At 35.3% G+C, this 27,510-nt stretch overlaps 1 protein-coding gene across 3 annotated transcripts in view; it reads left to right on the forward strand.

Moving 5' to 3' along the window:
• SCN7A (sodium voltage-gated channel alpha subunit 7) overlaps positions 1 to 25,979 on the forward strand; it is a 97,691-nt gene extending 71,712 nt beyond the window's left edge. For all 3 annotated transcript variants that reach the window (XM_054257579.2, XM_054257578.2, XM_078327457.1), the window contains 8 exons: positions 8,506 to 8,679; positions 10,631 to 10,738; positions 14,906 to 15,184; positions 16,447 to 16,500; positions 16,883 to 17,020; positions 19,195 to 19,299; positions 19,603 to 19,873; positions 22,885 to 25,979. In XM_054257579.2, coding sequence (XP_054113554.2) covers positions 8,506 to 8,679; positions 10,631 to 10,738; positions 14,906 to 15,184; positions 16,447 to 16,500; positions 16,883 to 17,020; positions 19,195 to 19,299; positions 19,603 to 19,873; positions 22,885 to 23,939 — 2,184 coding nt within the window. In that variant the 3' untranslated portion in view covers positions 23,940 to 25,979. The remainder of the gene's footprint in view (positions 1 to 8,505; positions 8,680 to 10,630; positions 10,739 to 14,905; positions 15,185 to 16,446; positions 16,501 to 16,882; positions 17,021 to 19,194; positions 19,300 to 19,602; positions 19,874 to 22,884) is intronic.
• The last annotated feature ends 1,531 nt before the right edge of the window (positions 25,980 to 27,510 follow it).

Genomic DNA, 27,510 nt, shown 5'->3' on the forward strand with positions numbered 1-27,510 from the left:
TTAAAAATTTTGTTTTTAAGCCACTAAATTTGCGGTAATCTGTTACAGTCACAATAGGAGACTAATACGCAGCCCTCTCTGGATCCAATTCCCAGGGATGCTCCTCCATTTCCTGCTAGTTCATGTTTCTAGGTCCTGCATAGGTATCAGGTTTTCTGGTATATAATCCTTCTCTTTCCTTAGCAATCTTAGTACTTCCCAGGCCACTGTATGAAGAGAGTTGACTCTACTTATACATGAGATGGCCAGAAGGGTAGGTAGAGGTAGACCTTAAAGAGAGTTTTTAAGACACCTACCCTATTGTAGGCCTCTTCAAAATCCTCAAAAAAGACTCGATTCAGCTCGATCTTGTAGGGAGGCTCTGGAGCCCAGACTGCACCACACAGTTCCACCTCGAGTGATTCAAAGGGGCTGGCATTTATATCTCTATGTCATTCAGCCATTGATTTTGTTGGGTCCCTCTAGGAGTGGAAACATTGCCTCTCAGGTGGGGTAGCCCTTGTTTAGCAGAGGCAATTCTCCAAAGAGGGCTTCAGTTGTGTGCTATCAAGCAACACTCAGTCGCTGTGGAATAGGTAGATTTGCCAGTAAAGGAGTCTTGGTGGGCAGCTCCAACATCTACTACAGTGTTCGATGTGTACTTGAAAAGCATATGTCATATGCTGTACCTGGGTGCAATTATAGTTTCTTATTTCCATTGTTCCCATCTACTATACCCTTAGTGATATAGGAAAGATGTTTTTCTTCTATTAGCTACAGAAAGAATGTGTTAAATCATCCCATCATGATTGCTTTTTTTTCTCCAAAATTTTCTGTTATGGGCATACATTTTTATTGATATATTTCGATGATTCATTATTTTGGACATACAAATGTACACTTGTAGTATTGATCTCTGTATTATTCTGAACTATCCTAAGTTATGTATCTTGCCTAATTTTATTTTAACTTTATTTTTATTAGAATTTACATGACAAATCTTTTTGTTCTGAACATATTCTTCACCTTCTCCTTTCTACAGTTAGGCCCCATTTGCTTTTTATTGATACAGCAGCTCTGTGATACCTTTAAAAACAAATGCTTTTTAAACTGTATACTGTTTTTCCAGTTCTTTGCAGCAGGGTCGTTGGTCTAGTGAAGTCTACTCTACCCATGCTCATTGAAGTGGAGGCTTTTGTACATCTTTTTTGTTATATTTTGCATTATGTACCTGAATAATTGAATAATGAATAAATACATGTGACAAAATAAATTTTTTAAATAACTTGATATTTATCATTTTTGTGGACACTTTTACACCATAATTGGTTCAATTAAAAGTCAAAATCTAGACATGTGACTCAAGATGGCGCTGTGAGAACAACCCAGGATTGGAGCCCGCGTTGAATTCGCAAACGGTGAGTCAGTGCTGCATTTCCAGACTGATCTTTGTTGCCCACAGAACGGGGAAACTCCCAAGTATAAAAAGACACGGGACGCCAGGCAGTAGGTCTGCCTGGCGAAGCCGGCAGCCGGGGCGGCGGCGGCCGGCCCTACCCAGCAATCCCCACAGGGCGCGCTTGTCCGGGTGCCTTGTTGAACCGGCAACCTGAGACTTGAGAGGGCTGGACTTGAGACTGAACGAGACTTGCACAGTAGCCCAGCCCAGGGGATTGCAGGGACAAATCGCTTGGGATACCCAGTGGGACGAACAAAACCACGATTTCAAACTATCCCGGGCAGACGGTCCGAGACGCTCTGTGGGGGAGGGGCGTCCACCACTACGGAGGCAACCTGCCCCAACTGAGATACAAGCCCACTGCTGACGCAGCCAGCCGTTGCCGAGGCAACCCGCCCCAACTGAGATACACGCCCACTGCTGACGCAGCCAGCCGTTGCCGAGGCAACCCGTCCCTACTGAGATACACGCCCACTGCTGACGCAGCCTGCTGTTGCTGAGGCAACACGCTACAACGAAGAGACTCCGCCGCAGGGCGTGGCGGAGACCACAGCAGAGCCGGCAGGAACAGCGCGAATCACACAACAGCAGGGCGGAGCCTCGGCAGCCAAACAGTGGCTAGTCTGCCTTCGAGCTGGGCAGGACACCTGATCGGACATCCAAAAATAAAGCCCAAACCCCTCAACACAGAGCATTTGAGAAAAAAAAAAAGGGTTTTTTAATGAGCTGTGTTGCAGCAGAATCAAACATAGCAGCCTAACAGCCCTGAATGAACAACAGAGTGCACAGCTCAGCAATTAAACCCCTATAAAGTACAAACTGTCTCCTCAAGCAGCTCCCTGACCCCTCTATATCCAAAAGACTGTCATTAGGCAGGCATCATTCTGGGACAAAGAGAGCAGAAAAAGAAACTGGTAGCATCCCTCGCTGTGCCACGGCTACTAGAGGTGCACCCCAGACAAGCAGGGTCTGGAGCGGACCTCAACAGTCGTACAGCGAAGGGGCTAGACTGGTAGAAGGAAAACCAAGCAACAGAAATACTTCATCATCAACATTCTGGGTGTCCACTCAGAGACCCAAACGAAAAGTCAGCAACTACGCAGACGACCAGCGGACAAATCCACAAAGATGGGAAGAAACCAGCGCAAAAAGGAGGAAAACACCCGAAACCAGAACACATCACCTCCTAGAAAGGACCAAGACTCCTCACCAGCAAGGGAACAAAGCTGGACGGAGAATGACTGTGACGAAATGACGGAATTAGACTTCAGAAGATGGATAATGAGAAACTTTTGTGAGCTAAAAGATCATGTATTAAATCAATGCAAAGAAACTAAGAACCTTGAAAAAAGATTTGAAAAAAGATTCGAGGAAATGATAACAAGAATGGATACCTTAGAGAGGAATATGAATGAATTAAAGGAGCTGAAAAACACAATACGAGAACTTCGCGAAGCAAACGCAAGTTTCAATAGCCGAATTGACCAAGCAGAAGAAAGAATATCTGAAGTCGAAGACCAACTCAATGAAATAAAACGAGAAACCAAGATCAGAGAAAAAAGCGCAAAAAGGAATGAACAAAGTCTCCAAGAAATGTGGGACTATGTGAAAAGACCTAACCTACGTTTGATAGGTGTACCAGAAGGGGACGAAGAGAATGAATCCCAGCTGGAAAATACTCTTCAGGACATCATCCAGGAAAATTTCCCCCACCTAGCAAGACAAGCCAACACTCAATTGCAGGAAATACAGAGAACACCACAAAGATATTCCGCAAGAAGAGCAACCCCAAGGCACATAATCGTCAGATTCAACAGGGTTGAAATAAAGGAGAGAATACTAAGGGCAGCCAGAGAGAAAGGTCGGATCACCCACAAAGGGAAGCCCATCAGACTCACAGCAGATCTCTCGGCAGAAACACTACAAGCCAGAAGAGAGTGGGGGCCAATATTCAACATTCTTAAAGAAAAGAACTTTCAACCCAGAATTTCATATCCAGCCAAACTGAGCTTCAGAAGTGAAGGAAAAATAAAATCCTTTGCCAACAAGCAAGTACTCAGAGATTTTGTCACCACCAGGCCTGCTTTACAAGAGCTCCTAAAAGAGGCACTACACATAGAAAGGATCAATCAGTACCAGCCATTCCAAAATCACACTGAATGCTAAAGAGCTTCAACATAATGAAGAATCTACAACAACTAACAGGCAAAACAGCCACTTAGAATCAAAATGGCAGTATCAAATTCACACATAACAATATTAACCCTAAATGTAAATGGACTAAATGCACCAATCAAAAGACACAGACTGGCAAATTGGATAAAAATCCAAAACCCATCAGTGTGCTGTATCCAGGAAACCCATCTCACATGCAAGGATACACAAAGGCTCAAAATAAAGGGATGGAGGAAGATTTACCAAGCTAATGGAAAGCAAAAAAAAGCAGGAGTTGCAATTCTCATCTCTGATAAAATAGACTTTAAAGCAACAAAGATCAAAAGAGACAAAGAAGGCCATTACATAATGGTAAAAGGATCGATACAACAAGAAGAGCTAACGATCCTAAACATATATGGACCCAACACAGGAGCACCCAGATACATAAGGCAAGTTCTTAATGACTTACAGAAGGACTTAGACTCCCACACAATAATAGTGGGAGACTTTAACACTCCACTGTCAATACTAGACAGATCAACCAGACAGAAAATCAACAAGGATACCCAGGGCTTGAACTCAGACCTGGAGCAAGCAAACCTGGTGGACATTTACAGAACTCTCCACCCCAAATCCACAGAATACACATTCTTCTCAGCACCACATCACACCTACTCTAAAATTGACCACATAATTGGAAGTAAAGCACTGCTCAACAAATGCAAAACAACTGAAATCATAACAAACAGCCTCTCAGACCATAGTGCAATCAAGTTAGAACTCAGAATTCAGAAACCGACCCAGAACCGCACAGCTTCATGGAAACTGAACAACTGGCTCTTGAATGTTGACTGGGTAAACAACGAAATGAAGGCAGAAATAAAGAAGTTCTTCGAAACCAATGAGAATGAAGACACAACGTGCCAGAACCTCTGGGACACATTTAAAGCAGTCTCTAGAGGAAAGTATATAGCAATAAGTGCCCATATGAGGAGAATGGAGAGATCCAAAATTGACACCCTATCGTCAAAATTGAAAGAGCTAGAGGAGCAAGATCAAAAAAACTCAAAACCCAGCAGAAGACAAGAAATTACTAAGATCAGAGCTGAGCTGAAGGAGATTGAGACACGAAAAACCCTTCAAAAAATCAATAAATCCAAGAGCTGGTTTTTTGAAAAGATCAACAAAATAGACAGACCACTAGCCAGATTGATTAAAAATAAAAGAGAGAACAACCAAATAGATGCAATAAAAAATGATAAAGGGGAAATCACCACAGATTCCACAGAAATTCAAACCATCATCAGAGAATATTACAAACAACTCTATGCACATAAACTAGTAAACCTGGAAGAAATGGATAAATTCCTGGACTCCTGTGTCCTCCCAAGCCTAAACCAGGAGGAAGCTGAAACTATGAATAGACCAATAACAAGGTCTGAAGTTGAGGCAGCAATTAAGAGCCTACCTCACAAAAAAAGCCCAGGTCCAGATGGGTTCACAGCCGAATTCTACCAGACACACAAGGAGGAGCTGGTACCATTCCTTCTAAAACTATTTCAAACAATCCAAAAAGAGGGAATCCTTCCCAAATCATTTTATGAGACCAACATCATCCTGATACCAAAACCCGGCAGAGACCCAACGAGAAAAGAAAACTTCAGGCCAATATCCATGATGAACATAGATGCAAAAATCTTCAATAAAATATTGGCAAGCCGATTGCAACAGCAAATCAAAAAACTTATTCATCATGATCAAGTAGGATTCATCCCAGGGATGCAAGGCTGGTTCAACATACGCAAGTCTATCAACGTAATTCACCACATAAACAGAACCAAAAACAAAAACCACATGATTATCTCAATTGACGCAGAGAAGGCATTTGACAAAATTCAACAGCCCTTTATGCTAAAAACCCTCAATAAACTCGGTATCGATGGAACGTATCTCAAAGTAATAAAAGCTATTTATGACAAACCAACAGCCAATATCATACTGAATGGGCAAAAACTGGAAGCATTCCCTTTGAAATCTGGTACTAGACAAGGATGCCCTCTCTCACCACTCCTATTCAATATAGTACTGGAAGTTCTAGCCAGAGCAATCAGGCAAGAAAAAGAAATAAAGGGTATTCAAATAGGAAAGGTGGAAGCCAAATTGTCTCTATTTGCAGACGACATGATAGTATACCTAGAAGACCCCATCGCCTCAGCCCAAAAACTCCTGAAACTGATAAACAACTTCAGCAAAGTCTCAGGATATAAAATCAATGTGCAAAAATCACAAGCATTCGTCTTCACCAATAACAGACTTAAAGAAAGCCAAATCAAGAGCGAACTGCCATTCGCAATTGCTACAAAAAGAATAAAATACCTTGGAATACAACTCACAAGGAATGTAAGGGACCTCTTCAAGGAGAACTACAAACCACTGCTCAACGAAATCAGAGAGGACACAAACAGATGGAGAAACATTCCATGTTCATGGTTAGGAAGAATTAATATCGTGAAAATGGCTATACTGCCCAAAGTAATTTACAGAATCAATGCTATCCCCATCAAGCTACCATTGACTTTCTTCACAGAACTGGAAAAAACCACCATGAACTTCATATGGAACCAAAAGAGAGCCCGCATAGCCAAGTCAATTCTAAGCAAAAAGAACACAGCGGGGGGCATCACACTACCGGATTTCAAACTATACTACAAGGCTACAGTAATCAAAACAGCATGGTACTGGTACCAAAACAGAGATATAGACCAATGGAACAAAACAGAGGCACCGGAGGCAACACAACATACATACAACTATACAATCTTTGATAAACCTGACAAAAACAAGCAATGGGGCAAGGATTCCATGTTTAACAAATGGTGTTGGGAAAACTGGCTAGCCATGTGCAGAAAGCAGAAACTGGACCCCTTCCTGACACCTTACACTAAAATTAACTCCAGATGGATTAAAGACTTAAACATAAGACCTGGCACCATAAAAACCCTAGAAGGAAATCTAGGCAAAACTATCCAGGACATAGGAGTAGGCAAGGACTTCATGAACAAAACACCAAGAGCATTGGCAACAAAAGCCAAAATAGACAAATGGGACCTAATGAAACTCCACAGCTTCTGCACGGCAAAAGAAACAGTCACTAGAGTGGATCGGCAACCAACAGAATGGGAAAAAATTTTCGCAGTCTACCCATCTGACAAAGGGCTGATATCCAGAATTTACAAACAACTCAAGCAGATTTACAGGAAAAAAACAAACAAGCCCATTCAAAAGTGGGCAAAGGATATGAACAGATACTTTACAAAAGAAGATATATATGAGGCCAACAATCATATGAAAAAATGCTCATCGTCACTGGTCATCAGAGAGATGCAAATCAAAACCACATTGAGATACCATCTCACGCCAGTTAGAATGGCGATCATTAAAAAATCTGGAGACAACAGATGCTGGAGAGGATGTGGAGAAAAAGGAACACTTTTACACTGTTGGTGGGAGTGTAAATTAGTTCAACCATTGTGGAAGACAGTGTGGCGATTCCTCAAGGCCTTAGAAATAGAAATTCCATTTGACCCAGCAATCCCATTACTGGGTATATATCCAAAAGACTATAAATCGTTCTACTATAAGGACACATGTACACGAATGTTCATTGCAGCACTGTTTACAATAGCAAAGACCTGGAATCAGCCCAAATGCCCATTGATGATAGACTGGATTGGAAAAATGTGGCACATATACACCATGGAATATTATGCAGCAATCAGAAATGATGAGTTTGTGTCGTTTGTAGGGACATGGATGAATCTGGAAAACATCATCCTCAGCAAACTGACACAAGAACAGAAAATGAAACACCGCATATTCTCACTCATAGGTGGGTGATGAAAAATGAGAACACATGGACACAGAAAGGGGAGTACTAAACACTGGGGTCTATTGGGGGGAAAAGGGGAGGGCCAGTGGGAGGGGGAGGTGGGGAGGGATAGCCTGGGGAGAAATGCCAAACGTGGGTGAAGGGGAGAAGAAAAGCAAAGCACACTGCCATGTGTGCACCTACGCAACTGTCTTGCATGCTCTGCTCATGTACCCCAAAACCTATAATCCAATAAAAAATTAAAAAAAAAAAAAAAAAAAAAAAAAAAAAAAAAAATCTAATAAAAAAAAAAAAAAAAAAAAAAGTCAAAATCTATTGTTATTTTGTATTTACTTCCATTTAACAGTAGGTTTTAATTTTAATCCTTGCTTACCTTTTTTGTTGTTTTATGTATATTGATACTGAAAGTCTGCCTACCTGTTTTCAATGCTATAATATTTATGAAATTCCTTTCAATGACATGATCAGACTTTACATATTCCATAGTAAAATTAAGGTTGACATTAAAATGAGAAGCTTTGGAGGGACGGTTATAGTTTTAAGCAATCTTCAGTGTTTCAACTGGTTTACCTGATAGCCTTATGAATTTCTAAAGACATTTAAAAAACCTATGTGTTTCTCTGTGAGTAAGTGGCATACATCTGTGAGTTGGCTGCCTGGAATTACAGATAAGATCCATGTCAGACATGACTAAAGATTTTGTCTTTTATGTTAAGTTTGATTAACTGATTTTGAAGGGGATTTTTGGATCACTGTTTAAAACAATTATGAAGCCAGGTTCAGTCTCTATAAAAAGCAGTTCTGTGATTAATTAACGATGTCTGCCATAGGCATGGTGTCAAATAATAGTACTTATGGATTATATCAATAAATACAAGCAGAGTGAACCAGGCCTTGAGCCTACAGCCTCTGACAGTGCTCACCATATGCTAATTAGAAGTGAAATTTTGTTCCCTTCTATATCAAAAGAGTTTTTAGAAATTACATGTACACCTAATCCTTATTTTTTATTTACCCACAGGCTCTTGAAGATATATATATCGATCAGAGGAAGACAGTTAAAATTTTATTAGAATATGCTGACATGATCTTCACTTATATCTTCATTCTAGAAATGCTTCTAAAATGGATGGCGTATGGTTTTAAAGCCTATTTCTCTAACAGCTGGTACAGGCTGGACTTCATGGTTGTTATTGTACGTATTTTAAAGACAATTTAAAAGGCTATTTGATTTACTTTTTCTTCTTCACTCTTACTCTTTCACTTCCTCTCAATTTATTATATCTTTCCTTTCCCTTTTTCTTTACATTGTTGGTACATGACATCATTCTTAGTTTGTAATGCTTAAACATAGATCACTTTCTTCTCATTTGAAATTTTAAAAGTTCAACACTTTATCTCTGGATTATTATAATAATCACCTTGAATATACTGCTAACCATATAAGTTTGTTGCACGGTATCCTGAAGATATATTAGCACCCTAAAATTTTTAATTTTTCCATTGGCTCAACTCTTAAATCATATATCACAATTAGGCAATTTATGATGTTCACCAGTACTGGGCTGGTCCAAGCTCCCCAAATTGCTCATTTAGATTTCTATAATAGATTCCAAGTGGTGTCCCTGCTTCTGCCCTGCACACCTTCATTCTGTTTTCCACATGGTAACCAGAGGAACTGTTGTGAAATGGAAGTCAGTGCATGTCACTTCTCTTGAAACCTTATGGTAAATACCCGTCTCATTCAGGGTAAAATAAATAATCTTTGCAATCAGTGCTCCACAAATCTCTGGTAATCCAAACATATTCCCTGCTATTCTCCCCTTTTCCCTGTCCAGGTCTATTTACTGATCCATCAGCACCAGCCTTCATGGAGCACCTCAGATATGCCAAGATTATTTTCATCTTAGTGCCTGTGCACTTATTTTTCTTTCCACCTGGAACTTTGCTGGCACTGATGCCTTAGCAAAAATGAAACCTTTGAAAGTCTTTCCTTAACAACCCTATTTAAAACTGCAATCACTCCAATATTCCCTTTCTGTTTGTCTGCTTACTTCATCTCCATATCCCTTACGAATATTACAACATTTGTTCATTTATTTTGTTTATTGTCTATTTTCTCCCAAGGAGTAAGTTCCATTAGGGTAGAATTTTTTTTCTTGCTTTTTCCCTCTCCTTTCAGTCCTGTGCCTAGAACAATTTCTGTCATATTAGAAGGTTCTCAGTAATTTTGTTGAATGAATGAATGGCTTTTGATTCTATAAACAATGATAGAAGCTCCTCAACCTACAATTAATGATTTAAAATAGCTGACCTCTCTTTTCTAAGTTGGTTCTTTAAAATTAGCCTTCCACTCTAGCCAAATCATACTATATCTGCAACTTGACTTCCTGTTTCCTAGTCATTGTTATTCTGTGTCCAGATTCCTTCATGCTTATGAAAATGATACCCAAACTTCAAAGCCTACTCTTTAATTAAGTGAAAAAGAAATTTTTCATATACGTTGACTTGAAAAATATAGAAAAATCTGAAGATATAATAAAAGTTAATCTTAGCCTTACCTTCTTACTCACAATTAATGAACATGAGGTAATCTTAAATATGTTTCCTTTTAAAATTTTACCTTAGTATCTAGTTATACTTTTTTGTAATGTATATACTTTTGACATAACAATATTTATATCTTTCTTGATGCCTATCCTCTGAAAGCCTATCTTGAATGTTGTCTTAACCATATTTGTATATAAATGCATTTGTAAATATATTTCCTATTTTGTTTTAATGAACACACTGCATACCATTACTGTATTACAATTATGAAACTGATTCTTAATCTAATTTCAAACTAAAAAACAGATATAACTATAAATCATTGATCATAAAGAATATAAAATGTATAACTTTTATTTATCTCACTAAAATATGTTCCTTATTACCAGAAAATCATTTAATTTTTTTAAAGTGATTTTAACACTGAAAAAATTTCTTATAACTTTATGTATTTTGAAATATATGTAAAAATAATTCAAAATTTACTGGTAAGTTTTTATTGTATAGCTCTGTTGTGATAAATACAAAGTTTATTTTACATGTTATTTTTATTAATATGGAATCCTATTTACTCTTTTTTAAAAATACATATATAGGTGTTTTGTCTTAGCTTAATAGGGAAAACTCGGGAAGAACTACAACCACTTATTTCCATTAAATTTCTTCGGCCCCTCAGAGTTCTATCTCAATTTGAAAGAATGAAGGTAAGAGATAAGTTTCAAAGCTAATCTACAGATTTTTATTTGGAAATACTAAATTTGAACAAATTGGCAAGATTTGTTGTTTTCTCATTTGTACCTTTAACTATATTAATACAACAAAAACCTTACATTTCATTACTTAGTAATAGAGAGAAATAAGTACATTAGTTACGCTTATTAAGATTTTAGGTTCTTACTGCTCATAAGGTATAAAAACTACTAAAGACAAGTTAAGGAAACTAGTATTTGAGAGAGAAAACACAGCTTAAAAATTATATTTCTACCCCATATACATATGCATATTAATGAAATTGTCTCCATCTAAAAAATTTGTCAGAAAATAAGACTTCGATCAGTTAACAAACTTTAAAATTGTACATTGTATATACTAAGTGATTACTCACTGAATGAAAGAAGAGTTTGAATTTTAAGATAAATTTATTATTTTTAATGTCACAATTACCTGTCCTGTCTTCTTCACTCACATGTTAAAACCTCTTCTAAACAATGTAAGAAAAATTAATAGATTGAATATTATAAAATGGCCAGTGTTCAGTCTTTGGTGCCTAAAATATGAGCCATAAGGCTCAACATAATTTTTAAAAAAATGGAGTCTGTGACCACCACAAGTAATATAAGTATGTAGCTATACAGTGTTACCTATTGTATACAGAAATGGCAGAACATGTTCAAATGTACCTTTTATTTTATAATCATACAATTATGTGTTTTTGTATTTTTATTTACATAGATTTTTCTCATGTCATTCTGGCACTTCGATTACTACCTAATATCACATATTCATTGCAATGGTAGAATCTAATGAGAAAATTACTAATGTTTAGCCTTTATCTCTATAGTTGACACATTATATGTTACATTTAAAGTACTGTTAGTTGAGAAACCATAACACTTAAATTCTTTTCACTTGAAAAAAAATGAATATTTATTTTTCTCTCAAAATTTGAATGATTACTATAAATACATACAGAAATATAGTTTAAAATACGTATTTTATTTTAGAAATTTTAGATACTACTAATTTACAATTTCAGAAATTTTAATACTACTTTTATATGATTGCATACATACATACATGTATAAGTACCAGTTCTTAAGTACATTAATTATATTTGTATATATACTTAGTTCATGATTGATGATAATATTCTTATAATTCATACAAATATCTGATTGACTCATTATAATAGTACTTAAGCCGGATCTGTTTCTTAACTACATTTGATTTATTTATGTTGGGAAGTTAATATTTTCATTGGCAAATACATAAAAATTCCAATTATGATAAAATTTCATTTACAAACCTCAGAAATAAAAAATGTAAAATAATAATTGTAACTTACATGATAACTTAAGAAACAGACTTCATTAACCATGTCATGAAGATCCACAAGGTGGTGATATTCCCCAGTGCTTTTAAACTAAAATAAAGTGGAAAATAGCTGAAAAGACGGTGATTTAATGTTTTGAAAAGATTGAAGTTAAAATGACAAAACAGGCCAGGCATGGTGGCTTACAGCTGTAGTCCTAGCAGTTTGGGAGACCGAGGGGTGAGATCGCCTGAGCTCAGGAGTTTGAGACCAGCCTGGGTAACATAATGAGATCCTGTCTCTACAGAAATTACAAAAATTAGCCAGGTGTGATGTGTGCACCTATAGTCTCAGTTACTTGAGATGCTGCGATGAGATGAGGTGAGAGGATCACCTGAGCCTGGGAGGTCGAGGCTGTCGTGAGCCAAGATTGCTCCAATACACTCCAGACTGGGTGACAAAGTGAGACTGTCTCAAAAAAAGAAAAAAAAGATAGCCACATTTCCAGTATAAATACATAAATAGTTTAGTGCTCGGAAAACATTATAGAATATTCTAATATGTAAACTACAGACGGCCTATTTACACACACACACACACACACACACCCCTCCCTAAATTAATATGTAAATAAAATAAACTCTTCTTTATTTTTTTAAAAAAGACAATACCAATTCTTTTTCTTAATAAATTTAGACATAATAGAGAAAAAGCTAACAAAATCAACAAGTTGTCTGCCCCAATTTAGAGAAAAGCAGGAAAATATTTGCCACGGTAACTGACTCTGTCAGAAATTAGGCACTGTAACATTTAATGTTGAACATTTATTAGACTGGCAATGAGACAATGGCTGTGTACAATTCAAGGTCAGGAAAACAGTAGCCATGCTTAGGTCAAAGTTAAGTTCAGACCTGAAGCCTCCTGTCAACCTCCAGAACTTCTGTAAATGATCGCTGAAGATATATCATTATATTAGGAAGCTACATGTGCAGTTAATGATTATGTCTTTAATAAGTTTAAGGTCGTAGGTACTGTCTACTTTTCAAATGTATGTGTCAACTATATCTACAGTTTTTATTCTATGTATATGGATTTTCTAAGACACATGGCACTTTTCTTCAGCAGAACCACCAGTGTACCTTTTAAAATATTTAAAAGTATTAACAAAAGATCTGTGATCTGGTTTTAGAAATAAAAGTGTTACTAAAAGCACAATTAAAAGCCAAAATACTAATTCAAAGACAGACAACTATGGAACATAAGCAAGAATGTATAGGCAAAAGGATTAGTATCTAGTAATGGTTGACGGAAGGAAAGGTCAGAATGGTAGAAAACGGAATCAATGGTACTTCAGGAATAAAGTGAGAAAGGAAAGGTCAGGAAAGGGAAATCAAAAGTATAAAATTAAGGAGGCTGAGCACAGTGGCTCATGCCTGTAATCCCAGCACTCTTTGGGAGGCCTAGGTGGGTGGATCACCTGAGGTCAGGAGTTCAAGACCAGGCAGACCAACAGTGGTAAAACCCTGTCTCTACTAAAAATACAAAAAAAGAAAAAAAAAAAAGTGAAGCTAGGATGGTGGTGTGTGCCTGTAACCTCATCTACTTGGGAGGCTGAGGCCTGAGAATCACTTGAACCCAGGAGGTGGAGGTTACAGTGAGCCAAGATCAGGCCATTGTACTCTAGCTTGGGCAAAAAGAGTAAAATGTGGTCTCAAAAAAAAAAAAAATAAAAAGCTAGGAGAAACACAAGTAGTGGAAATATTAAAACTATGATACTAGCTATAGCAACTGATTTGCATTTGCCATAGCAGCTTCACTGGAGTAACAAGAATACAAGTCTAATTTGAATTTTACTCCTACTCTGGAGTGACTCACCAGTGACACCAAATGGTTCAGTGAGGATTGAATCCTTCTGAAGTACAGCCACCCATTCATTGACAGTGCAATCCCTTGGTCTTCTTATTTCCCTGACTTCTCATTCACATGTTATATTTCACTTAAAATCTAATATATGTATTTTAAGATAATCTCATACATACACACAAGTTCAATTATCTTGAATTATCATTTCTGTCACAATACAGGAAATCAATAAGCATATATATCATATAATATCTTATATATATCATGTTATATGTCTTTTATATGCATATATAAGCATATATCTTATATAATATATCTGATATATATTATATATCATGTATCTTACACATTATATATTGTATAATATATAATACATATTACATCTTACATGTAATTATATATTATATATCATATATAAGATATATAAGATATAGATGCTTATTGATATATATCTTATTGATATGTAATACATTATAAGATTAGATATATATAATATATAATATATATCAATAAGCATCTATATCCTATATATGTTAAGATACATTATATCTTACATATTATGTATAAGATATATATCTTATGTATCTTATATATAAGATAGATATATAACATACATATTGTATATCTTGATAAATAATAGATATTATATATAAAATATATAATATGTGCATATATATTAAGCCAGTGAAATAATTACTTATTCTAGTATTTTAGTATTTGTGCTAATCAGCTCTGTTTTCATTTAATGATTTTTTAGTACAAACATTTTAAGAATATCTAGATTTGAAAGTATTTTTTAAAATAATAATTCAGTTGCTATTTAGATTATTTCAGTACCAGCATGTGGGCTGTTAAATCTTTAGATATGGCCTTCTAGGTTCTTTTTTTAACGTATGACATTGTATCAATTAGTATTTTTCAGTCTGATCAATTTCACATTTCTTATCTAAAGTTTACATTTTTTTAAATATGCCAGGTGGTTGTGAGAGCTTTGATCAAAACAACCTTACCTACTTTGAATGTGTTTCTTGTCTGCCTGATGATCTGGCTGACTTTTAGTATCATGGGAATACACTTATTTGCTGGCACGTTCTATGAATGCATTGACCCAACAAGTGGAGAAAGGTTTCCTTCATCTGAAGTCATGAATAAGGGTCAGTGTGAAAGCCTTCTGTTTAATGATTCCATGCCATGGGAAAATGCAAAACTGAACTTTGATAATGTTGGAAATGGTTTCCTTTCTCTGCTTCAACTAGTAAGTACACCTTTGACTTTTCCTTGTTAATTATATATTCATCCATATTGTAGGTTGAATGCAAAGGACAAAGTGTGTAAAATTAATACATTTAGTTATAAAACATTTTAGCAACTAGTAGATAAATGTAATGGGACATACAACACTAGAATCATTTAAAGAGACAAAAAAATATTGTCCCTGTCCCATTGGAAGAAAGAAGTAGAGATGCAGGAAAATTTAATAGAGGAAATACAGGTACTGGCCCAAAGGATATTTACCACCACTGATCATGTTATAGGGTAATGTATTAGTCAGGATTCCCTGAAGGAACAGTATATACATTATATGTATATATATTAATAGGATATATACACACACACGCACACATACATACACACTAATAGGAGATATATATAGATATAGATATATAGATATATGGGAGTTTGTTAAGTATTAACTTACATGATCACAGGGTCCCACAATAGGCTGTCTCCAAGCTTGAGGAGCAAGGAGAGCCAGTCTGAGTCTCAAAGCTGAAGAACTTGAAGTATGATGTTCAAGGGCAGGAAGCATCCAGCATGGGAGAAAGATGTAGGCTGGGAGCCTAGATCAGTCTAGCCTTTTCACGTTTTTCTGCCTGCTTTATATTCACTGGCAGCTAATAAGATTGTGCCCATCAGATTAAGGGTAGGTCTGCCTTGCCCAGCCCACTGACTCAAATGTTAATGTCCTTTGGCAACAATCTCACAGCCACACCCAGGAGCAATACTTTGCATCCTTCAATCAAATTGACACTAAATATTAACTCTCAGAGGTAATAATTCTTTGGTCCCATCCAAGTCACTTGTTTTTATCTCTTTAGTATTTTGAGGAACTGCTACTCAGTGACTCAATATCTAGCAGATATGAAGTGGGGGTGAACAATTCCTCTGATCTCTCTCACAGAAAAGCATATGTGAGAGAGCAGCCACAAGTCACCATGACACATGGCAGCATGTAATTATTGACCGTTTATATATCTGTTTCTCTATTTATCTTTTTCTAGTCATTTTATCTTAAAATATTTTGTTACTAACTACAAATAAACTAAGTACCTGAAATAGTTGTTAACAGATGGTATAATAATGAAAATATTAAATATCCCAATTACACAGTATGTAGAAGTGTGGCAAGGCTGTATCAAATGTTTCAGTGTACTAATAACAGATTGAGATTTTACTTTTCATTTTCCGTGAAGTATAAATTTTCATAAGACTTATAAATGCATATCATTTTTACAGGCAACATTTAATGGATGGATCACTATTATGAATTCAGCAATTGATTCTGTTGCAGTAAGTATAATATCATTTTAAAGCCATTGTTAGGATACAAGCGAAGTCACTTTTGTAATTCAAGCACAGAACACCAGTTATAATGAATAGAAATCAAATGCATTTCAGATTGGGTATTTCATTGGCAATGAAATTCTTCCATGGTTATTATACAATGATTGAGGCCCCAAAGGCCCATTTGAAAGATTATCAGACTTTGCACCAGTGACGAATGAGATAAAGTTTAAAATTCAAATAAACAAAGCAGTGATATGCTTTTGCCAAAGAGCAAAAATGAAAACAGTTCCTTAGGTAGTGTTGTTGGGTTTTCTTGTTATAAATTGTTTTATAAAACCTTTTTTAAAAAGCTGATATCAATAATTTGCTTATTTTAAATGTATAGATAAATATGCAGCCTCGTTTTGAAGACAACATCTACATGTATTATTACTTTATCAACTTTATTATACTTGGAGTATTTCTTCCACTGAGTATGCTGATTAGTGCTATTGTTGATAATTTCAACAAGCATAAAATAAAGATAAGTATAAATATTATTTGTTTATCTAATGTCTGAGAAAATCATGCATATATATATATATGTAAATGCCCTGCTTCAAATAATTGACTTTGGATTCAGCTTAATGTCATTTTATTTGACATGTATTTTTAAAAATCATGATTAATGTTCTTGCACACTGATGAACATTGCTAAAATGTTCATCTTTACATTGATTTCTAAATCCAAAATAGGAACTACACAGTCAAGTTTAAAAGTTAAAAATTACAAGTGTCTGTATGTTTTGAAAATAATGATGTGCTAAAAAGTAATTACAGTAAATAAAATTTTGTATCTTCACAAACGTGAAGATTTCAAGAAAAAAATACTCTTTTACTTTGTTAGATTTGTAGACTTCATAATCATAGCCAGCATGGACACCTTTCTAAGTTAGAGTAGCTCTTTCTGCTAGAAGTAGAGAGAGTCAGAAATCCTAATTGGATGGCCTAAGTAGGAGTGCTTGAACCCAATAAGACAGAATTCAGAGACAGAATTTAATAACTACGTTTCATGCCATTTCTAAAAAGAGACTCCTTTCAGGGCCTCCACAAATGCAAAGAATTCAAAAGACATCTAAGTCAACTTATTGTACACAGGTACCTAATCTCTTTTGGAAAGCCTTCCAAAAAAGTCAAAGCAAAGAATAGTTTAATGTTGAAATTTTATCTTCAGCCATGTAATCAAACTTAGCATGTGTAAAATCTGGTACAGTCCTTATCCAATGAAACCTCAAACCACAGGGTAGTACCGAACCTGATTGCTGTAAATCAGAACACGTTTCTGTTCGTGTTAAGATGCCCTTTCCATGACTAAGGCTTATCATGCACCATGGTCATTTGCAGTTTGAGGTACAACAGCAAATCAAGCATAATTAGTTTTTTGTTCTTCACAATTTCATGAACAGAAGATTAATTCATAACATAGATTTAGCAACCTTGACATACTGTTTTTTTTTCTCCTTAAGTCCAGCATTTTCACCTTTTCTCTTAAAGAAGCACTTTGCCACTTTGCAGCTTCTTTTTGGCACATCCGAATGCCAGCATCATTTCTCTTGCATTTGGGGGTTATTAATTAAAATAAGGATGACTTGAACACAATCGCTGCGATAACAGAGATGGCTGCAAAGTGACTAATGTGTGGGTGGCATAGACCGAGTGGCTATGCTGGACAAAAGGATGATTCACATCCCAGTCTCTGCAGAGCAGGATGGCACAAGATTTTACCAAACTACTCAGACCCACTTGAATTTAAAATGTATTTAACTATTTACTTTTAGAATTCTTCATGTAATAATTTCCAACTGTGGTTGACCATGGCTAACTGGCACTGTGGAAAGTGAAACTTCAGATGAGGGGAGACTACTGTATATCACTCTTGAGTCTCCACTAATGAAGTAGGAGTAGAGAGCTGAGTGATAAAATGTGATTTTGTTTGGATGCTTTAGCTTTCTACAAGTATCGACCCTGTAAGATAATATACTAGGATTTGCTTCTAGGCTTTGAATTGGTGACTGCTGTCAATTTAAGTGACCAGGTCCTAATTTAGAGAAATAGTTCCTAATTCCTAGGACATGACATTATTCACTTCACATATATTACATAAGATACTGAAATTAGCACTAGAAACACAGAAATGAATGAGCCCTCAAATGTGCTGTGAAGAAGCAAGCACAAGGTACTTTTGGAATGATAGTAAAAAATATTTTCTGATAGTATTTGAAAAATAAAGCAATATACAGTCATATAAAAATGATCACATATGATTATTTCTGTTTATTTCTACTTACTAAAAGACACAGACCAACTTTTCCTTTAGCTATTGAGCTCAACCTTTCTTAGTAAATATTTCCACATATCTCCTGCTGTTTCTCCTTTGTCCCTTTATACAACCATATGTGGAAATAGGGTTGACAATCTTCTAGGAGAGTGCGCTTTGAGATTACTGAATTTTGGTCACTATTGGCATGTAATTCTGTATGTGCTTTTTATGGATTTTTGGCAGAAAGTCAGATATGTTCAAACATGATTTCATTCATTGCAGTTAAGCCTTTTTTAGAGGATTAAATCAGTAATTGCCAAGTCTTTAAAAGGCATATTAACATAAGGGAAAATTTGGATTAAGTGTAATTTTAATTTCTTTTTCTTTCCTTTCATTACCTGGGAGGCTCAAATATCTTTATAACTGTTAAACAGAGGAAACAGTACTCCAGGCTGAAGAAGCTAATGTATGAGGACTCTCAAAGACCAATACCTCACCCACGAGTAAGAAAATGTCTAGATTTTTTGAAACTTCAATAGAAGTGTTTTTTATATAATCTCTTTTTAAAACCCTAACAAATGCTTTTGACAAAATTTTGGGGTCCCTTGACAAAGCTTTTAATGGTCATTTTGTTTGTTTTGATTATATGTTATAGTTTGGCAAAAATTTAGGTTCACACTTATTCTCCTATATATTTTGAAAAGAAAGCTGTAGAGTTACAAAGACTGTATATAGGCATATGTATCCCATTAATAGGACTATTACACCTGTTTTTTGTTTGTTTGTTTGTTTGTTTTTTCCCACAGAGCAAGCTCCAAGGATTCATTTTTGACTTGGTAACAAGCCAAGTTTTTAATGTCATCGTTATGGTTCTTATATGTTTCCAAGCAATAGCCATGATGATAGACACTGATGAACATAGTCTACAAATGGAAATTGCTCTCTACTGGATTAACTTAATTTTTGTTATTTTATATACCATGGAATGTATACTGAAGCTCATTGCTTTCCGTTGTTTTTATTTCACCATTGCATGGAACATTTTTGATTTTATGGTGGTTATTTTCTCCATCACAGGTAAGATTTTGTTTAGTCAAATTTTATTCATAATAATATTATTCAAGCAAACTCTTACAGTAAATATCTCATGAAATATAGTCTCCTAATAAGCAAAACAGGTAGGGATTTTTAAAAAATTTTCAACAGGAATGCTTCACATTTGTATTCATACATATACCACCCATGCCAGATAGAGATAAGATGTTCAAAAATATTTTTTGAATAACAAAGACTTTGCATCACAAGCTACTAGGTGACTGCTTAGTCACCCCTTCATATATATGTTAGTTTTATAATATATGTTTTAATATACATTAGTTTTCTAGATGACACTAGAAAGATTTTATGTCTTAGAATGATGTAACCTTTCAAGTTCACTACTATTTCCTTCCCTTAATCTCTGAAACTATTTATAATTTACACACACTAGAGTTTCAAGCTTTAATAAATTTATTGCTTGTTTTCTCTTACTTTGGAGATCTCGTTCTTTTATTTAATAAATACACTTGATTATTTTCTATATGAATAAATATTGTGCTATATGCAAAAAATTCAGTAGTAAACAAGATAGGCGTAATTTCTGTGTACACATAGTTTGGAGTCTATTAAAGGATACAGACAATTAAAAAGTGCATTTTAATACCATGCTATTAAGGTTTTGGTAGGGAAGGCACAGGGTGCTGCAGCAGCACAGCGGAAGGAGGTGACCTCATCAGTAAGTAGAGGTAAGAGAAAACTTTATGCAAGATGTGAAATCTACTCAGAGACTTTTTAGGTAAGGAGATAGCCAGGCAGAGAATTTAGGGTCAAAGAGTTTCAGATAGAGAGAAGATTGTCTGCTTCCCCAACACACATATTAGGATGTAAGTTCCATGAGAATAGAAACAATATTTAAGAGTTTATTGCATCAATATTTAAGAGTTTACTGTTTCTGCTGTTAGGGGGGATAACACACATATTAGGATGTAAGTTCCGTGAGAGTAGAAACAATATTTAAGAGTTTATTATCCTATGTATTGTGTAGTAGAAAATGTAGATAAACTGTTTGCCCAGATGTGCTTCCAAATAGTCACTCATTCAGTTGATAGTGGAAACAATGCAACTAAGTACTGAGAAAATGTAAGAAGCTTCAGAAAAGAAGAAGCTATTAGAAAAAACTGATAGAAAAGTACATGAAGACAGGAAGGAGCTGATTGGAAGAAGGCAGAGGATTGATGCCATAGGACTCTCATAGAGTCCTATGAGAATGAAGAGAACTTCGTCAGAGAACTGAAAGGAAAAGCAATTGCAGTCAGAGAGAAAACAGTTTGAAGTTTCAGAAGGCAGGGTATCCTGGGTCCAGAACGTGGTTATAAATGTGGATTTGTAAAATGATGGAGAAGAGTGTAATAACGTGAGAAGACCAAAGACAGAAACTGGCTTTTAAATGGGTTGTTGACAGTAGGTGCTAAGGTGAAATGAGAGACAGTAAGTCAATTATTGAAGTCTTCAATGAAAATGAATGAAGAATGAGTAGACCATAAAACCAAGGAGTGGTAGGAAATGATGTAATTGAATGACATGATCCACAAAGTGTCAAAAACTTATTTTATTTTTTCTTTATAAAAATAATAGGAAGGAAAAGTGACCAGAAATCACTTTAGAAAGAAAGAAAGATATATATTTTTTTCTTTCTGACCCGAGGAAAGTGGAGTGGGGAAAAATGAGCTCCCTGCATTTGAGAAGGTTGCAAGGGAAATAGTGTTCAAGATAGAGGCAGATTTAGCCATCATCCTCAGCAAACTAAAACAGGAACAGAAAACCAAACACCGCATGTTCTCACTCATAAGTGGGAGTTGAGCAATGAGAACACAGGGAGGAGAACAACACACACGAGTGCCTGTTGGAGGCTGGGGAGTGAGGGGAGGAAACCTAGAGGACTGGTTGAGAGGTGCAGCAAACCACCATGGCACATATATACCTGTGTAAAAAAACTGCATGTTCAGCACATGTATCCAGGTGGGTTTCTTTAGAAAAAATAAGGAAAAAAATTAAAAAAAAAACGCACCCTTGAAAAAAAAAAGAAATTGGGTTAAAAAAATTTAGTGATGGGAATGAATAGAGATAGGGTAAGGATAGAACATCAGAGGGAAATGTTGTCTTAGGCAGAGACCAAGTTTAACACAAATGTGAGACATGATTCCTCCAGATTCAACAAACCTACCATATCACTTAGAAGCCTCATGGGATTCTTCTTTCCACTACCGTCTCAACTCTTTAAAATAAACTACATTCTCTCTGATGCTTCCAGAGAATATCTCTTATACCTTTGTAATTATAATTTTACCTTGTTTTACATTTCTTGTGTTAATCACTGCCATATTTTACTCATCAACTACCACAGCTACAAAAAAGTTCTAAACAAAGACTTTTTTATTCAGTTCACATTTAAAGTTGCTGGAGCCCCAGTACTATTTAGGAAATAAAAAAATTAAATTATAATCTATGAATTACTGAATGCTAGACATTTCTATAATTATATTTATCAATTAAATCTTTCTGCCTTATAATTATTTTAAATGTCCAGTTTAAAATAATTCTAAATTATAAGTTTTCTGAAGACAGAAATTATGTAATTAATCTTTGCATATTTGTGTGATAAATTTATTAGGCATTCAATCAAGGTTGCATGGAACTAAATGTCTTCATCCAATAGCAATAAAAAAATTATGACTATTGTCCTAGATTATAGGATCAGGTCATCTGTAATTCCAGAAGAACTTGATCTATAATACTCTTAAGATGATGTTACAGAAAAATAATTTTTGAAATTTATGTAGATACCTGAGCATTGATACAATTGGTGTTTGGCTGATCTGAACGTTCAACATGCTAACTGTTAAATGAGAATGATTAGTAAAATGGAAGGAATAATTAAAGGATTAATAAAATATAGGGAAAAACAATTAAGTATAAAATAATTTATAGTCTTTGAAACATAATTGTATCTGAATAATTGCATAGCCTGCCTTATCTTTTCCCACCCCCAGGACTATGTCTGCCTATGACAGTAGGCTACTATCTTGTGCCTCCTTCACTTGTGAAACTGATACTTCTCTCACGGATCATCCACATCCTGCGTCTTGGAAAAGGACCAAAGGTGTTTCATAATCTCATGCTTCCTTTGATGCTCTCCCTCCCAGCATTATTGAACCTCATTCTTCTCATCTTCCTGGTCATGTTCATCTATGCCATATTTGGAATGTATAATTTTGCCTATGTTAAAAAAGAAGCTGGAATTAATGATGTGTCTAACTTTGAAACCTTTGGCAGCAGTATGCTCTGTCTTTTCCAAGTTGCGATATTTGCTGGTTGGGATGGGATGCTTGTTGCAATTTTCAACAGTAAATGGTCTGACTGTGATCCTGATAAAATTAACCCTGGGACTCAAGTTAGAGGAGATTGTGGGAACCCTTCTGTTGGGATTTTGTATTTTGTCAGTTACATCCTCATATCATGGGTAATCATTGTAAATATGTATATTGTTGTTGTCATGGAGTTTTTAACTATTGCTTCTAAGAAGAAAAACAGGACTTTGAGTGAAGATGATTTTAGGAAATTTTTTCAGGTATGGAAAAGGTTTGATCCTGATAGGACCCAGTACATAGACTCCAGTAAGCTTTCAGATTTTGCAGCTGCTCTTGATCCTCCTCTTTTCATGGCAAAACCAAACAAGGGCCAGCTTATTGCTTTGGACCTCCCCATGGCTGTTGGGGACAGAATTCATTGCCTTGATATCTTACTTGCTTTTACAAAGAGAGTTATGGGTCAAGATGTGAGGATGGAGAAAGTTCTTTCAGAGATAGAATCAGGGTTTTTGTTAGCTAACCCTTTTAAGATCACATGTGAGCCAATTACAACTACTTTGAAACGAAAGCAAGAGGCAGTTTCAGCAACCATCATTCAACGTGCTTACAAAAATTACCGCTTGAGGCAAAAGGACAAAAATACATCAGATATTCATATGATAGATGGTGATAGAGATGTTCCTGCTACTAAAGAAGGTGCCTATTTTAACAAAGCTAACGAAAAATCACCTATTTAAAGCCAGATCTAATCCCACTTACCACCTCTTTGCAATTTTCTTCACATATCTGAAAAATATTTAAAGCTTAAACCAGAAATAAAGAAATCAAAAAAAGTCGAGATAATGATCAGTTCTTTACAACCCATGGTAATTAAGCTTGTATTAACAAGACTTCATGCAAAATTGACTTTTTAGCACTATATCTAACCAATCAAGACAACCCTTAATATTGCTGCAGTGAGTTTAAAGCAGGTTAAAGTGGCCATTTGACAATCTCATGTTTGTTTTCTTTGGGTGGTTTATATTATTCGTACCTTCTAGGGAACGAAGGGAAACGGTGATATAGATACTCAGCAGCAGGGGCTTTCTTTTTATATTTTATGTCTAATTTAGTGGGCTTCAAGTGGCCACTATAAAGATTTACTTACAAATAAGCAAATAATTTTCTGATATGTGATGGTGAAATGCTACTGGCCATTAAATCATAAACTTGCCTAGACAAACGCCAATTGGAAGAAGGAGAGGGCAGTTACTTAGAAGTGTCTTTGAGATCAATCACAGAGATTCCTGGGGTGATTAACATTGCATTTGAAAAAGATTGGTTGAAGCTCTATGTTCATTTTTGTTTGTTCTTGTTTTCTTTTTATTTTGGAACTGGCAATGAAAAGGATTTCACTGTTCTCTGGCTCCTGGTTTCTCATTCTCTTTGGCTAGTTCCACCTAAGCTCTGACTCTTGAACAGAACAGATCCATAAAAGAAGAAGCATAAAGGAGAGTTGTGACCTAAAATTTTTTGTGTTTTCTTCTTATTTACATCTATTTTTTTAGATAGTATACATTTACTAAAAATGACCTAATAGGTAATAGGTTAACAGACTCAAGCTTTACCTTACTATGAAATTGATGTATTTTTACCAATTATTTCTAATGTAAAATTGAATATGTAAGATCTGACAAATGTATGTTGAAATATGAATTAGAAAAGTTGAGCATTATTATTATAATGTACAGGGATTTCCATAGTGTCTTGACCCTTAATTAGGATTTTGTGGCCACTTTAAAGTACTTTTCACTCTACTTTATAATTCTTTATAACTTAGAGAAAGACAATGTTCACTCAAACTATGAGAACTATGAATTAGGAGACAAAAGCTTAAATTGGTTGTTGTTTTATAACATTAGTTTGTACAGGTGAGTTTTCCCTTATATATTTATATTTTCAAGCTTTCTAATCTCATCACATACATTAATACTCTATAAAATGCTTTATATTTAAAGAACTTTAAAATCCTAAACATTAGTTTTCACTATTGAAATTATTTTTTAAAGATAGGCATAGACAGTTGTCCTTTGACTTATTGATACAGATATAGTCATTTACTTCCATGTTGTTTGAGATTTTAAGAGTTATTTCAACTGTATGAAGATTGATTTCAATGTGCCTACTAGGCCCTAAAAGATTCAGAAAGAAAATCTGTGTATTATTGACTTAAATGTCATCCTTTAATATTTTATATAGCATTCAGTATATTTTATGTATCAGTAATTGTATTTTATTCTGAATGCATGATCTCAAGCCTTAACTATTATCATCTTTTTCTGCCCCTAAGAAATTAAATAACCTAACCAAGATGCCTTTGGGGAATGCCCTAAGCAAGTGTAATTTCAGGTTTTTTTTTTTTTTTTCTATAAGTGTTCCTTCCCTTTCTCCTCCTGCTCTCTGTTATGTTATGTTATGGGGACCAGTGAGGAACCAGTGTTAAAAAGGTGACAATGTGATAGCTGGTGCTTCATCCAAGCTTCTCAGTTTTCTATTTCTTAGGAATGCTCTACTGTGGAAACTGCTTCAGATACTTAAATTAAATTATAACTTGCTTCTGTTAATTGCATAAAGATGATACGCTGATTTTAGGTTGAAAAGCGTATCTTTTTCTTATAAACTGTGTTTGCCAGTTACCTTCCAAAAGCTGTGTAAAGAATTATTTTTAATGAAGTCTTAACAACATATCTTACTTTTTACATACTATAGAAAATAATAAATATAACTTGTTAACCACATTAAGCTATGTTTGTTTTTAATTTTATGTCAGTTTGGCAATTTTATGTAGTATATTTTTTAAAAATAAGGTTTACATTAAAGTTTGTTTATTCAGACTTAAAAATAGAAACAGTTGTACTTTCTTTAGATCATGTAATTTTGTAAAATAAATTTTGGCATGCTTACCAGAGGCTCCTATACATTAACAAGATGTAAAAAGAGTACTCCTTATCAAAATTATAATGATAATCTTACTAGATATATTTTCATATTATTAGAATTTACTTTCTGGAAGATAATACTGAAATGACATTTTTTGGTACACTACTATTTATCAATTTCTACATCTTCAAAAATTCCACTGTGCTTCATTAACAAATTTAATACACTTGAAATTGTTTTAAAGATAATGGTAACAGCTACCACTTACTGAGCACACTTTTCTGCCCAGCCTTATCCTACGTATTTATCATGCATGAAGAAGTGATTACTCTTCTTGCACATTAGTTGGATTCTAGGATGTGTTCATATGAGGGAAAGAAAAATGCATGAAGTGATCACACTCAGTTTATAGATGAAGAAAATTAGGTTTAGAAAGGATACGAAGTTTTTATATGGCAGAGACCTTGTAAGTAAAAAGGTGAGGACTCTAAACAAGGTCCAGTTACAGAGCCTTAATGTACTCTCTCTCACACTCACTCTCTCACTCTCTCTCTCTCTCTCCATCTCCCTCTGTCTCATTTTCCCTCACTTGGTGGAGGAAATTTTAAAAGTAGAGACATTCCCCGGAAAAAGGGAAGGCAGAAGGGATAAAATTATAGAAATGAAAAATTCAACATTTTGTGAATGCTGAATACTAAAGGTAAACTCAGATCCTATTTAGATAAAGATATATCTGAGACTGAAGAGCATACTGACTGCTGGGGGGAAACATAACTGTGCAGCAGCTGGTTATAATACATGATAATTTTTATACTATGGGCCTGTATTGTAATATACATGCAGGCAGGAATAATGGGTTCTGTGTTGGATATCAGAGGTGAAGTGAGTAACATGGGCCCCTGCAGAAAAAGGAGGACTTTATCAATTAAAGAAGGCAATTTCATTCAACACAGAGGCACTTGTAAGGAGAGGAGTTCACCACAGAGATGAGACCTAGAAATCCAGCTAATAGTTCTTCAGCCTGCAGAATAAAGAGATACGAACCAAGGAGGTGTTGAAACTCCTATTGCCGAGATTAGCTAGAAAATCTGAACAGAATTACTCTGGACATCTTGAGTCCCTTTTCAGAGCAGAATTACTCTGGGCATGCTTTATTTTTCCCTTTGGTTTTGAAATTTCTTTTCTGTTTTTTCTTTTTTTTTTGAGGCAGAGTCTCACTCCGTCACCAGGCACCAGGCTGGAGTGTAGTGGCGTGACCTTGGCTCACTGCAACCTTCGCCTCCCGGGTTCAAGCAATTCTCTTGACTCAGCCTGCCGAGTAGCTGGGACTACAGGCGCGCACCACCACGCCCAGCTTTTTTTTTTTTTTTTTTTTGTATTTTTAGTAGA

The sequence above is a fragment of the Callithrix jacchus genome, chromosome 6 (genome assembly GCF_049354715.1).
Source record: "Callithrix jacchus isolate 240 chromosome 6, calJac240_pri, whole genome shotgun sequence".
Taxonomy (NCBI): domain Eukaryota; kingdom Metazoa; phylum Chordata; class Mammalia; order Primates; family Cebidae; genus Callithrix; species Callithrix jacchus.